This window comes from Catharus ustulatus, chromosome 5 (genome assembly GCF_009819885.2).
Source record: "Catharus ustulatus isolate bCatUst1 chromosome 5, bCatUst1.pri.v2, whole genome shotgun sequence".
Taxonomy (NCBI): Eukaryota; Metazoa; Chordata; class Aves; order Passeriformes; family Turdidae; genus Catharus; species Catharus ustulatus.
Genome location: NC_046225.1, coordinates 17,792,797 through 17,808,001, shown reverse-complemented (window position 1 = coordinate 17,808,001; position 15,205 = coordinate 17,792,797). Strand labels below are relative to the sequence as shown.

Here is a 15,205-nt window from a genome sequence, read left to right as displayed (position 1 = left end):
TGGCAGATTGTGTTAGGTAAACAGGTAATGGGCATTCTGCTTTCCTTTAAAGTCCTTCCCTACACATGAGGCTGAACCAGGATTTTTTCATTGTTCTCAGAATATTGAATTGAGTCTGCTCTTCTTTTTCCTCTTGTGTTTAGTGCTGCACTCAAGGGATTCAGGTTACTGTGGGAAATTTCGGTATGCTACTGAAATATGGAATTGGTGGGAAATAGTGCTGTTCACATGTAATGAAACAGAGCACTGCAGTGTCCCAGCATACCAACCAGGAGCACAAAGCAGAGGCAGTGCTGCCAGACACGTAACTGAGTGACTTAACTGTGTAAGCAGGAGATGTGTGCTATTCTCAGCACCAGTGCAGACAGACAGCACTCAGTTTACAAGACAAGTTAGCAAATTATGCACTAACACCAGATTTTGATTCATAGTAATGGTGGTGAAGCATAAATGTTGAAATTGGTTTCTAGCCCTTGGCAGAAAAGGCTATTTAACTCTTAGCTATTTTAGCTGTGTGTTTCATTATCCCTAAGCTTCCCCAAAACTTCCTGCAGCCAGAACACATCAAGTTTGTTTACGTGGCTTCATCAGTCCAGCTACTTTTGACTGAGATGAGTTAGAAATTAATGATCAGAGCAGGTCAGCTGGCAAATTGGAGAAGGCAGTACAGTTTAGCAGCTAGACAGGGCCAGGCAGCTGGGGCTGTGGCAGAAGTTCCAACCTCTTGTGTTGATACGCAGGAGCCTGGCTGTGTTCTGCTGTGTTCCAAGGTATAAAGGGAAATGAGGTGCCCAAGGATAGAAATAAAGAACTGCCAGGTCTCATGTCTGGGAAGGTGTGTGACTGATGTACTTCATGTGATACCCCAACAAACTGCTTTTCTTTTAGGACAACAGTCCCCAAACAATGTAATTATTTGCTGTAGGGAATCCTGCTTTCCTGTCAACATGTAATTGCTGAGAAGAGTACTTTTGAAGTGTGGGACAGTTAGGCCACTGCTGGCACAGGACATTAATGAAATGTGTTTATAACTAGGCAGAAGCCTGATCTTCATGCTCAGGCCTTGGGTTGGAAGAAGTCTGCATCTCTGATTTTATCTGGGAAATTAATTAACTCTAGAAATTAATTCTGTTGTAATCCCATTTTGTTCAAGAGTGCCCTAGTTTTCTGTCCTGTCACACTTCTGTACGTATTTACGTAATTGCATTGAATATCTGTGCTGACATTTATCTGGTACTTTTTTGTCCGTGATCTACTGCTGCTGCTGAAGGAGGAGTAGGTAGTGTTTGCTGTTTTCTTCCCAGCTTCAGGTTGGCCAGTTGTTGGGCAGGAAGGGATGGAGAAAAGGCCCTGGACTAGGGGAAGAGCAAAGAGAGGTATCTACCAGACCTAACATGCTTGGGGTGTCTGTGCAACAGGCACAAACCTTGATTCCCTGGCATCAGTGTCGTGCACTGATATATCAGGAGTGGTTTCAAACATGCTTTCGGCAGCCTTGTGCCACTCCCATGTAATTTAAGCCCACAATGAAGTATTACCTGGTGTTATTTCAGTGCAAGGCTATTATTAGGAGTTTTCACCCATTTCAGCAGAAGGACTCTGGCATCTGACCTAGATTACAAAGTGCTTTGCAAGCACACTGCTATTCTTGTTGGGGTGTTTTGTGTCACAAGGTACCAACAGTTCTAAAATAAACGTTATCATTAATTATATGTAATTACCAGATAAATTTTCGTGAAACTACTGTATCTGCTCATCTATGATATGATCTTTGTTAGAAAAGAATAAAGGTTGTTCTTGGCAGTTATAATCATTTGCTGTTTCATGAACACGCCTGTGGTTTGTTCCATTTCCACACTCAGATACCATGATATAGGTGGATTAGAAGGGGATGAAGGGCTGCATACAACAGTAGATGCAGAATTCCACCTTTAGCAGTTTCACAAGTGTGATAGTGAAGAAATAACCACACACACTAAGCCCCTATGGCTCCCTCCAGCAAAGATTACAATCTTTAATAATTTTTCAGTTTCATTTGACACTAGAACCTTCATGGAGAAACTAAGAGACTTCGGGTTGATCAGTGATTTTTAATACTATTTAAAATGCCTCTTAATATGTGTATTTATACAGTTGTCCTTAAAATGAAGATCCACATATTAAGTAGCAACTACAGTTGTGACTGTGTCTTCTATAATGACTTACCATTTGACTTAGCATTTTTGAAAATATTGAAAGTTATGGTATGCCTCCTTACAAGTATGACATTCTTCATTGCAGGAGTTTTTTGAAGGGGCTGCTGTCATCTGAAATATGCAATGTATCAGTTGCAGTCAAAACATTGCAGAGCATAAACTCTGTATCACCTTCTGTTCACAACAGTTATCTTAAGAAAATGTTATATGTAAAGTTATGTTCCTTTTTTTCTGGACAAAATATGTGGATTAACTCTATGTACCTGCAGTTCCCACTAGCACATAATGTATGTGTTGTTTTGAAAATTGCCTCATTATTATAGCTATATGCCAAAGGGCAAACTGCTAATTATGCAATAGGAGAAAAGCATACCAGTAATGCAGCTCTTGAGTCCATCCAAAAATCCAAAAACAGTGGAGAAGGAAAGACAGGAAGGAAGAAAGTAGGGAAAGGGCAGGAGAGGAGAGACTGGTCCTCTGAAAAAATAATTAAGGTCCTTAGGCAGTATGCAGCCTGTTACTTGCTTCTGTGAGTCTCATCTCATTTTTGCAAGAGTTCCTGTGCAGAGCTTCAGGGCAGCCAAACCTCCAGAGGCTGGGAACCACACACATCCTTTGTCTTTACCTGGATGAGAACCACAAGACATACACTGCAGACTCAGGAGCTGGGGGAGGCAACAATTTTTGGACTGGAGAGTGGGCTGGAGGGAATGTTCCACCCTGGGGCCTTACCAGACCTTCAGTGAGAGGGGTCTAGAGTGGGCTTGCAGTTCTGTGAGGCGGAGAGTCCCTCTTTGGGTCCCTCTTGCTTTCTCTGTTTAGAAGGAAAATGTCTGCTCAAAACTCCAGTTCATACATAGCTATAGTAGGAATTGGCATGATTTTGAATATGTTTAGAGGTGCTAAAACTTCAAATAACTGCTTCAAATAATAGATTCAAATGGCTTTTACTTCAGGGTTAGATATATTGAGATTTACATGGATACAAAGGTAAGAGGGCCTCTTGCAAGCAATTCTCTCATTTTTCATGCTGAACTTTGTATGCAAGCAAAGGGAAAGAGACCCTTCAGGAAGGTGGGAAAATGCTTCCTGCATTCCTTCAAAATGTGAAGCAGGGGATTGAGGATGGTGAGAATGAGGATTGAGGATGGTCTTTCCTGGTACTGGCTCAGAGGTGTGTGGTGTCTGCTGACTTTGGTTGACACTATGCTGGATCTTTTGCCCAGGAAAGGGCGCTGAAATACGCTTTCTGTTGTACATGCCTATTCTAGCACTTGCTGGAGCTGCATCTCTTTGCACTCCTGGGACTATTTTGAAGAGGGATCCCTCAGTGGGAGGGCATCCTGATGTTTGTGGTGCTGTTAAGCTCTGTGCATGGAAATATCAAAGAAGTGCAGCTGAGTAGCTGCCCTTGCCTAGTAGTGGTTGGGAAATGAGTGCCATGTATGGCAGCCAGATTTCATTGTGCAGAAAAACACTGTGCAGCTCCTCAGAACCACAACCTAGAGCAACCACAGCAGTTGTTCAGTAAGCCAGCCTTCTGTATTTTGTAGCCACTTCTGTGTGTGCCAGAGATCACAAATTCCTGTTTGTGACTGCCATCACAGCTGCAATGAGATTTGCCAGCACAGATAAGCCGTGCTGGCTTTCCAACATGTGCACGTTTTCAAAGAGAAGGTTTGTTTACATCAACCTTTTGTTCACAAAAATCCTTATATCTGGCCTGTGTCCTGAAAATAAAGGGACCACATGCCTAGTAGCATGGTAGCATCCCTAAAATAGAAGGTTGGTTAATGTACCCTGCTGTGCCACGTTCTTAATGACACTGTGTATTTTCACTACTAGTTATTGAGGTATGAAAGCATACATATATTTGTACACAGAGAAGTTTGTGCTTACTATAAACACTTTCCCTATTTGTTGGCTTTCCTTTTAGCAGCTGCGGTTTAAAACCAAGGCAAGCCAAAACTTATCATTATTCTCTGACATGTGATAAGAATTGGCCTGTTCTTGCCAGAACAAATCAAACAGGGGGGCTAGTGTTGTTTGCTTAGCTGACTATTTTTGTTTTGGTTTGGAGTTTTTTTGTTTTTGAAGTCTGTCATGCCAGTACATTCAGTCCCCATCAAAAGTAATAATTTGCCTTACCACTGAGGAGTCTTGCTGCCAGTTTTACATAAGGGACTGCAGCCAGGCAGCAGGCAGGACTGTCCTCTAACAGCCATGGATTCTTCAAGAAAACGATTCAGGGAAGGGGTAAAGGTCTGGAACGTTGGTCGGGAGGTGGTAAACACAGTTGCCTTCCACATCATTCAGCATGCAGCAGCCTCTGGCAGGCCCTGTTCTGAGCCCTCAGAGAGAACATTTTATGTAAAGTGTTGTTGCTTTTTGCCACTTTCCGTCTTTAAGTTGTGTTGAGTTAGTTTTTCCAAGCTGACTCATTTAACTTTGCAAGTACATTTGTCTCCACCCTCCTATGCAATCAATTCCCTTCTTTCTTACATTGTGGGCTGCTGGCAGCAGGAGCTGCCTTACATAATGAGTTATTAAGAAAAGCATTCAGTTTTCTAAAAACACAGCCACAAAGATATGTGATTTCTGTGTCTCTCCAAGGCAGGTGACTGTGAATGGCAAATCAGGGTGTGGTCTGAGCTCTTCCTGGGTTCTTCTCCCCTGTCTATAACCCAGATGTAACAACAGTTATGGACGCATGTAATTATGTAGATTTTTTCCGTGCAAGTCACCTGGGTGGATTTCAGTGTATTTTTCCAAGCATTTGACCTTTCTCTTCCACCCTGCACAGGTTACTCCTTTAAATTAGGCTTTGTCCATCACACTATTCTAATTTTCCTTTATAATTCTATCCATTTTATCTTTGTCTCTGTTTGCAAGGTTTACATTGTGACGAATTATGGCTTGTGGGGTGGAGAACAGTTTGAATCTGATACCTGACCTGTGCCACGGAAGTGGAGGTTCATCTTGTAAGCAAGAAAAATCATGTATGAAACAAAGGTCTGGTGACTATTCAAGGTAGAAGGCACATATGCACTTTTATTGTCATAATGTGCATATGGAAACAAAAGTTCCTCTTTCGGTCCATCAGCCAAGTATATTAGCTTTTCCTGTTTCCTGGGACAGCATCCAGCAGCCTTAGAAATCAGAAAAGAGTAACAAGGCTGGAAAAAAATTGTTCCCTTTCTGTACCTCAAGTATTGCTGTCTCAGCTAGAAGGATTCTTTATTTCGTTACCTGCTTTTGCTGCAAGGAGGAAGTCCCTACATCTCATGAAGCTGATGGCTTTCTGATAGCAACTGGGTTACATAATAGATTTGCTGAGGAAATAAAGACAAACATTTGTATGATTTTTAAGTAATTTTAGAACAAAAAGATAGGTGACCTCTTACTGGAAAACACACAGTTAATAATAAGGAGTTTAAGCTAACCTTAGAAATCTTTGTACTTTTAATATTCATGTGTATATAAACCAAGACACTCATCACTAACCTGTGTTTCAAGCAAGCAGGAAAGAAGCAAAGTCTCTGCCCTGTGACTTGACTTATTTTTACTTCAGTAGAATTAGAGTTACTCCTGTAACTTCCTTAGGCTGTCTGCTGAAGTGCCTGGTCCATTGTTCAGATGGGGAGGTTCAGCACAGAGTGCTTTGTTTCCGTTAGCTTTGCAGAGCCAGCAGTTTTCTACCACCTGAGGCTGTGAGGTATTCCTTCCCCTGTGACTCCCCAGAGGGGACCTGGGCCTGTGTCCTGCAGGCAGTCCCCACAGGAAGATCAGCAGGCAGAGGTCACCGGGTTCTCAGTCAGGTTTGTTTGCTGCTGCAATTTCCCGGTTCAGCTGGGAAAGCTGCGCGTTTGGACGTTGTGTTCAGCACGTTGCAGCGTAGGCTGCTGGGTTCAGCTGTGACTTCCTATGACACACATGTATATTTTTATTCAACGTGGTCAGCTGGCTGGCTAATAAGAAGAGGCTGAGTGTGGCACAGCAGAGTTGTCACTCACTGCTCCTGTCGCTTTGCTTGCATCAGTTTGGCTCTGAGCTGTTTCAGTGCTGTAAAATCCTTCTCTTTCATGGTCAGTGGCCATGAGAGATTTCCTCTCATTTTTTCTGTTGTCAGGAGTATGATCCCAAGCTGACTGCTTATCTACAAATTGCACTTCTCACATTGGCTCAGTGCCTTCCTCCTGGCCAGAGAAGGTTGCAGTTAGGGAGTATGAAGATAGTTCTGTTCCTGTACCAAAGCTTTTCATTATGCACCTGCTGAAATAGTGTGTTTGTGCTAGGGATGCCTGCGAAAAGAGGCGACTAGGTAGTTGCAAAGAAAAACTAAAAGCTGCTTGGTTATTAATGACTTCCAGTTGTTAAGGCTTTGACAGAACTCTGGAAACAAAAGATTCCACCACCAACTCCTCAGGTCCTTTCAGAGTCTCAAGCTCTGTGCATTCAGAAAGTTTGAGTCACATAGGGAGAGATTAATATCTAATAAAATAACAATTTTATTGTTCTGCATTATGGTTAGGAACTATCTAGCCACTATAAGATTATTTGGACCACTACTAACACTACACCATATTTTATAAAATGTACAGGTGTTTCCTTAAAAAAAACCCACCCTGAAACTTCAGAAAGTGTCAAATTAAAGAAAAAAAAAATTCAAGTGACTACTATTCTAACAGAGCATCACAGAAAAAGTATTTCCTCTAAAATCTTGCTAGCTTTTGCTGGTTGTATGCTTATGGACTAGAAAAATACATTTTTTATCCCTGAGACTCTGAGAGGTGTTTGGGAAGTTGAAAACTTACAGACCTTACCCATGTTGTTCTGGATGTTCCTGATAATGAACTTGTATGCTGAACTTGTTTTCCTGGAGTATCCACTTGTGCCACTCCTGACAGGAATGTCCTGCAGTGGGACAGAAGTGTGTTTGCACAGCCCAGACAAGTACAGAGCAACTGGGCTCAAAGCTGATGTTGCAAATGAGGGGCACAGCAGTGGAGCTGTGCTGATTAAGCCCAGCATGGCTGTATCTGGCTGTGCATAAACAACCGTTTGTTGTTTCTTCTGTACACACAGCTGGGGGCAGGAAGAAGCCCCAAGGCTGACCTCAGAGGGCTGTGTTCTGCTCAAATGCAGTCAGGTTTTAATGCATCTGGTCAGAGTTGCCTTTTAGCAGGATCTCCCTTGCTTCTGTGGCAGATGCATCTTGCAGCTCTAGGCAGAGAGCTGGAGCTATTCTCCTCCAGCTCACTCTTGTTTTAGTACTTCCCAGCCAGAGTCGATCTCTCCTGCCGAGTCATCTTTTTCCCACCAGCTCTCCCAGGAGCCAGGCGGGCCACTGGGGCACTGGTGCAAAGGGAGGACTCCTTTCAGTCACTTCATCAGCTGGAGAAGAAGAGCTATTCCTGGAGGGTTTTTTCTGGAGGGTGACTCTGCCAGACTGCCTCCCTTGCCAAGACAGACAGAAGTTTATCTTTCAGTGGAGTAGAAAGCTGCGTGCAGCAAACGTGAACGGTGTGGCCTGTTCTCTGCTTTCTTCAGCCCTTCCCATATCCTTGGTTTTTATGTGAACTATAAGCCTGTCACTTGAAGGTGCTTTAGGAAGCAGGGAACATGAAGGGTGCAGAGGTATGGACTTTAAAGGATAGTAATTTTGTAGAGGATTGGAAGGATGTTTTTGGAAAATGGAGAAGTGTAAAAACGGTGACATTTTTGGTAGGTAATATAAATCATAGAGGGAACACCAGGGACTCATTTAAAGCTTTTTTAAAACCTTTTTGCTAACAAGTGAATTCTTGTTCTTCATTGTTTTCAATGTAATTTTCACTGGTCTGAATCAGCCAGATTTTTAAAAAGGTTTTGTGCAGACAGCTTTATAGAAATAACAGCTTTGTGTTTTAAAGAAATAACAATTTAGAGGAGTGGAGAAATTTCATTGGACACTAAAATTTACAAGTTTCATTAGATTAGCAGACCTTTGGCGAAAGCCTGCTTCGAAAATAACTTGTGCCAGACTGGACTTCTGCTTGTTTGCTTCTCTCCCATGCACTTGAACTAACTGGTGCAAATGAAGAACCTAGTGACCTTGTCACTCAGCATGCTTTACCCTGTTCCCACAGCAGATTAGCTGGCACAACCATTCATTACTTGTTGCTTTCCCAGGAAACCCTTTAGGAACCTAGTTCCAATCCTCCCCCTTTTCCAGGATGGAGGCCAAGAAATAATTTGTGGGCTATCCCATGGGGTGAGAGTCTTTTGGAGCAAGTTAAAGCAGCAGACAAGCGGGTGTGGCAGTGCTTGCAGAGGACACTGCTGTTTAATGAGGGGAAGCCACAGCAGCAAATCCAGGTCTCCAGGGAGCATCATGCAGTGTTCCTTGCAATGGGAAATGAACTTCTGCGCTTATCTGTTGGATGAGATCAGGAGTGCTGAGAAATTGAAGCTCTAAGAAGCTTTCACTTTGGTCCATACTTCTCTCTTGCCCTTGCAAGTTCAGTTCTGGAGTATGTTTCCTGCTTAACAGATTTTTAACTAGTTTAAAAGGTAATTTGGCCTCTCAGTTGCAGGAAGGAACAGAAAAGCTACTGTGCAGAAACCAGTATATTCTCCACAGATATGCCAACAAGGCTTGTATTTCTATGATAAAAAATAAAAGGGGTAAAATTAAGTCAGCATAAGCAACCTGCTTCTCTTTTGGATGAGAGGAGTATCAGTTATTACAATAAGCAAGTAAATTCTGCAAATACCATCTAGACAGTTTACATAAGGCTTGGTGTTCCTAAACAAAGGCAACTGTAATTTGTAAGGACACTAAAAATTCACTATAATTATTGATGAATTGCATCGGTAGTTGATTATTCTCACACTTTAAAATGTCTTCATTTCTAGGCATGATTTGCCTATATTTGACTTCCAACCATTGAGTCTTCATCAGACTTGTGAGTACTAGGTCACATATTAATTTCTCCTGCATGCACCAACAATTTTCTTCGGAAAGCACTAAATGTGTGAGTTTAGTTTTTGTGTGCCCTTCATGGGTTGTCTCAGCACTCTTCAGTTTTTCACAACTTGCTTAGGAATGGGAATTCCTGAAGTGATCACAGTCTTTTGTAGCAACCAACCTATTAGAAAATAGAGGCATAATACACCTTTTCAGTAATACCCATGTTGATATCTCTGAGGACAATGATAATTTCTTCAGCCACACAGTCACTCAGGGCTTGTAAGCACAATGTTGTAGACCCATCTTGCACATAGTTCCCGGATTTTACTCTTATGTGGTTGTACTGAAAGTTTTAATGCTGGCTTGCGCACAACAAAAATACAAAAAATACAAAAATAACCACTGGTATAATTCTACATTTACTTAAAAATCATTGAAACATCTTTAAGTGGAACACGGCTGAGTACAGCTTTGCAAAGCCACCATTACCTCTTTTAAGCCTTTCTGAGGATTCCCCTTTCACTAAATTGTGTTTTTGACGTATCAGTTTCCTGTTTGTGCCCTTTTGGAGGGGCTGTTTTGAATTGTCTGTCTGCTTTGTTTGGACATGAAGGGCTGCAGTTTCCAAGTACAGTTTCTGTTTACATGTGACTTGCTTATTTCATACGTGCACACAAGTCCTTTGGCCTGTGGGAGATTTTCCAGGATATTCACTTCTGATGGCAGATGTTCATATGCATAGATACTTTAAAGAGGAAAATGTGTGTATTAATGTAAGTATATGTACATAAATAATGGAATTTTTAATTTTCTATTGGTGGTATTTTGAAAAGTACATTCTGTAATTTTCAGTCTGGCAATATCTTTCCTTTGCATTTCATGTTTCTGCCAGAGGGAAAATATTGCATAATTCTGTAAACATTGTGGGAATAAATTAATGGTATTGAGTAGCATCCTAAAAGCCCTCAGATTTTGTCAGACCAGGCAGGATTGCCTTTTTTTTTTCATTTTCTTTTTTTTCTTTTTTTTTCTATTTTATTTTTTAATAGTATCTGATTTGTGTATGACTGTGCAGCGGAGCAAGGGATAACTGCTTTTTAGGAGGCAGACACAACCACATCCTCATAAAATCCATTATTTAGATCACATATCTTGTATTTTCTGGTGCTGCTCACAGATCCTTTTCTCTTGTGGCTTCATATGCTGAGAAAATTGCTTGGTGCGCAGCAAAGTATGAAAAGGAAAGAAAGAGGAGAAAGCATTTCTGTAATGATGATTGACAGGAGACTTCCTTTTCAAATGTGCCATTCTTTAAACTTTGATGGAGAAAAGTGATTATTCATATTTAGTTCCAGCCAGTGTTTTGTTTTTTCCCTTTATTGAAACTCAGTAAGAAATGTACAAATCAAACATTTGGAGCACAGGTGTTGCCTTGGTGTAGGTGCTGAAGTGTGGCAGTATGTGTTGGTATTTTTCAAGGGACTTTATCATTTTTATTGTTATTTGCTGTCTCTTTTCCTGAAATGTTTACAATACACTGGGGAGCATACAGTCAGTGGAGAGAATGCTGTGCCTGTCCTGAGAGATGTTTTTTCCTCATCCTCTGTTTCTATAGTTGGTGATACCATAAAGGGCTTCTGTGGTGCATTGTTGCTGCCAACAGATGGGTTTGGCCTTTTTGAGTAATAGAAATGCAAGAACTGCATGAAACTTGCAGAAGAGTTTTTGTCTTCTTTGTTTAACATGGGAGAACAAATTCAACAAGTACAAGAAAATCCAAAAGAAAATTTTGTACAATCCCAGGTGTTATGTGTGATAGCCCAGCTTGAATTATGCAACTAAAAAAAAGCCATAAGAGGGCAAGAGGAGGGTAGGAATTCCTGCCTCTGACAACTAGCAAGTGGGTTTTAGCGTCAATATCTGTGTGAAGGAAGTGTAATTGTTCGGAGATAAGACTGCAGCTTTCTGGCAGCTTTTGTCTGCCTGCTTTGTGCCACAAATAAATCACTTGTGGTCCCTACCCATGAACAGGGGAGGTGAAGAATTAAGATTTGTGTTCTTGTTTAGCAGCTGAGAGATGCAAAAGCCCATAGAGACAGTGTGAACTGAACTAAGGTGACATTCGTCCAGTATTGCCACTCTTACTAGTGGTTGGCCACAGTCCTCAAAAGGAGTTTAAAAATTTCACTCTAACATTACTCCATGTTAAAATCATGCTTTGCAGTGTCTGCAGTTGCTCTCAAAACAGTTTAAAACTTTGGGAAACCAGCAGTGCTAGCAATCAGGTAGCATTTTTTCAACTTTGGTCACCTTTCTTTCAACAGTTGATGAAGTTGCGTGCCAGTGAGTGCAGGGAAGCATGAGTTCCTGTACCTGTTCTTCGTTGTGATGATTTTGACAATGTTAAAAGAGACATATGAGGATGCAAAGGAGAAAACCAATACCCATCCAGGGACTGCAAAAGAAGAGAACAGAAACAAAATGTGGATCTGAAGGTGTTGAGGCTCTGCATCTTTACTACTGGCGGCAGGTTGATTTTAGAATGATGCTACGAGCTACCCTTCTTCACTGATGCTAATCCATAAATTAATTTTTCTGGTTATTACAGCATCTCTTTTTGTTAGTGAATTCTTTGTCAATGAGCTTAGTACTTTTAAGCTTATTTATACAAGCAAGTCCAATGGAAGTTATTACAGAATAGCTAGTGTATAAATTCATATTACAGCAGCTATTTGAGTTATTCCACATGTGTTTATTCAGCAAGCTGCTCTGGAGAACCCTGATTCCTTGCCCATGTAGATGGGTCCTTATTTAAATGTGGAAAATTAATTCTTTTAATGGCATCCCAATGGTAACACTCAGTTTATAGAAGGGTAATAAACTATGAATAATTATACAAAAAAAAAAGACTGGCAAGGAAAAGTAAATTTGATTTATTGTTGAACTCTGAAATGGTACAAGGTGCTCTTGTTTTATACTGAAGTAGTTTTATGTATAAGAGTAAAATCTTTCTCTCATAGTTTTAGTTGGTTATGAGCACATACGGTGCATTTAATTTAACAGGAAGTCATCAAGATACTCATTTAATTGTCATGGATCAGAGCAGCCCAGATCCATCATGGCAGAGTGCTTTGTCAGCATTGCTGACTTTCTTTAAAAGGGGCGCTGTGCTGTGCCTGGTGTGACTGTCACGGCAGAACAGGCTTATGCTGAGGCAGTGGGCAGAAGCATTACTAATGCACTTCTTCCAGTCAGCCAGCTGACAGGAGCAGATACTAAACTGTTCAGGCTACTGAAGCAAAGCCATGTCTCAATTGGCTCCCGTGTCTCCACTCCATGCCATTGCTTCCTGAGGCTGCAGCTGCCCACTGCTCTTGATTTTGACAGAAAACACCCCTGCCTCCTGCTGGCAAAGGTCAGGATCTGTTGGGCATCATTGTGAAATATCTGATACACTCTGCTAACCTGCGAGTATTGGCTGCTTCTCCAGGAAGCTGATGTGGCTCATGTTTAGTTTCCATGACCTACATCTCTATGGAAGTGTTAAACATACAGGTACTAAGCTCTGCCACAGCTTTCTCCTAAGCCAGTACTAATCCTCACTAGGGTTCAGTGGGGTGGTACTTGCAATATTGGCTTGAGTTTTTGAAGATTGACGTGTTCCATTATGTTTGTACCACCTAAAGTGTTGAAAGGACACTCTTAGGTCCCTTTATCAGATTAGGATCGTCCCCTTCCCCATCACACAGTATGCAGTATGATAACATTGTTCACAGGCCAGACAGCAGCAGAAGTGTTTCTGTCCAGTGTTGGGGGAAATGGAAAGCAGTTCCTCAGGCCTTTTGGGCAGAGGAGCTGCAAAGGTGAAAAGTAAAACTCTGGGTGTGCTCTTTCAGTTGCCATGAAACGTTTTGGTGCGAAACCTTAGTGATTTTGTGCTGTTCATTTTCCTAGGCTGCTATGTCCTGGTGACACACCCCTTGTGTGTGATTCTTTTGCAACCACTCTTCCCAGTCCCAAACTTCTACCTAATAGAATGTGTGATTTTCAGAGCAATATTTGGTCAGCAGCCACAGATGTAAAAGCAGGAGTGCTTGAGAATAGCCCACTGGGAACATGAATTCGGCTCTGCAGTTGTCTCTTCAGTTCAAATATTAAGGGAAGAAGAGCTCTCTTTGCAGTGGGTTGGAACTGGGTGGCCAACTACAGCACAAACCTTTCAACCTGCGGTGGTATCTACTGCAACGCGAAGGGATCAAGTGCAAAGGTTGTGCCGGCCCTGCTAGACACCGATGGTAAAGTGTGATAGGGCAGAGCCAGAGCAGCCTTGCCAGGGTGTCGTGGAGCTTTGCGGGGGTCTGGGTGCCCGGGGCACCGCGCCTGCCCTTCCCGGAGCGGGGAAGGAGCTCGGGAGAGGCTGCCTTGCACCCTGGGAGAGTTCGGAAAGAAGGGCGGTGGGTTACAGTTACTGAGAGGGATGCAGAAGACCTTGTGGGGCCTTTCTGTTGAAAGGAGCCGTTAGCCGTCAACTTGTAGCATCTTTTGCGGGCCCAGAACCTACCGGACAGCAGCAGCCGCCTTTGGTTAACCTGTGCCTGCCGAGCCCGGTGGGGCGGGCAGGGCCCGGGGCCGTGGCGGGTGTCGCAGCCAGGGGGCCGGGCCGGGGCTCTCGGCGCTGGGGCGGGCCCTCGCCAGCCGCCAACCCGGGCCCGGCGGCCCCTTCGCCCCTCCCCGGGGCCGGGCGCTCCCCGCGGCCAGGCGCTCCCCGCGGCCAGGAGCTGGCGGCGCTGCGGGCGCGGCGAGAGGCGCGGCGGGCGGCCGGGCGGGCAGCGGCTCCATGGCCAGCATGGCGTGCGAGGTGATGCCCCTGCAGAGGTACGTGCCCAGCCGGGGCTAGCCTGGGACCCAGGGCTGTCCGGCACGGGGGAGCCGGGACTCGGACCCGCCTGGGAGCGGGGCTGCCCGCCCGGGAGTGGGATACCGGCCCCGGCGCGGGGGCAGTGCAACAAGTGGGGCTATTAGCGGGTCCCCGGGGTGGGGGGATCTCCGGCATCCCCGGGCGGAGAGGGGAATTCGATGTAGCGCCCCGAAACCCTCACAGCGCCTTCCGTGCGGGGTGGGAGCAGCTGTGAGGTGTGCGGGGACCCGGCCAGCCCTGTGTCTCCGCCGGCTCCGTGCTCGGGGCAAGCCCGAGCTGGGCGGGCTGCGGGGCGGGAGCGGTGCCCTGCGCACAGCCCATCTCCGGCTGGCAGCTCGCACGCCCAGCTGCCGCAGCATGGGCGACTGCTCAGTTTTCGGAGGAGAAGGGCTGGCTCTTTCCAGGGTGCCGACGCACACCTCACTTCAGCACCAGCTGTGAGCAAGTACCTGTGCTGGCATGTGCCACGTTATGGCAGGGACAGCTGCAGTCAAGCTTTTGAAATGGAAGGGCACAGACCCACTGCAGGGGAGGAGTGTGTACAGTGTACACAGCCCTCTCACTGGGTCATCAAATTCTTATTTCTGTTATTAATTATTTACCATTCAGTTCTCAAAATCAAGCAGTCCATACCTCCCCTAATAGTATTTGAATGGCCTGAATATCAATCTTTCTGTAATCTACAAAACAGTAAATAAAAAATTCACCGTGTCATTTCTGCACTGTGGTGGTGCTGTTTTAGCAGAAGCTGCAGAGTTGCTGCTTACTTGAACACAATAAAATAGTAACTAAAATTGCTACCCAAACTGTTTTTGTCTTGATAAAGTGCAGGATCCTCTGCAGGTAGATGGGGAGAAAGTCTCTGGCAGTCTGTTGCAGTCATGGGGTTCCATGTTGATGACTGCAGAGAAACAGAAATATGGTTTGAATGTCTTAAAGAAGTGGTCACAGTGCATCGTTTCTATTTGAAGGACCAGTCTCACATAATATTTTTAACCTTTCTATGTTCTCAAGGATCTGACTGTCCTTGCAGTGGTCGGAACAAGTGGTTGTTATTATGCTCTTGACTCTTCACCCCAGGGGAAGATGGGTTTCACAGGCTGGCTCTAATTAGACTCTTTGTTGTTGCAAGGACTAGAT

The 15,205-nt window shown here is 43.9% G+C and overlaps 1 protein-coding gene across 6 annotated transcripts in view; it reads left to right on the top strand.

Moving 5' to 3' along the window:
- FAM13A (family with sequence similarity 13 member A) overlaps positions 1-15,205 on the top strand; it is a 119,370-nt gene that overhangs the window by 47,942 nt on the left and 56,223 nt on the right. The window contains exon 1 of one of the 6 annotated variants that reach the window (XM_033060316.1): positions 13,943-14,022. The exons of the other annotated variants lie outside the window; for them this stretch is intronic. Within the exon in view, the coding sequence (XP_032916207.1) occupies positions 13,985-14,022 (38 nt within the window). The 5' untranslated portion in view covers positions 13,943-13,984. Of the gene's footprint in view, positions 1-13,942; positions 14,023-15,205 lie in introns of those variants that run through there. 6 annotated transcript variants of the gene reach the window in all.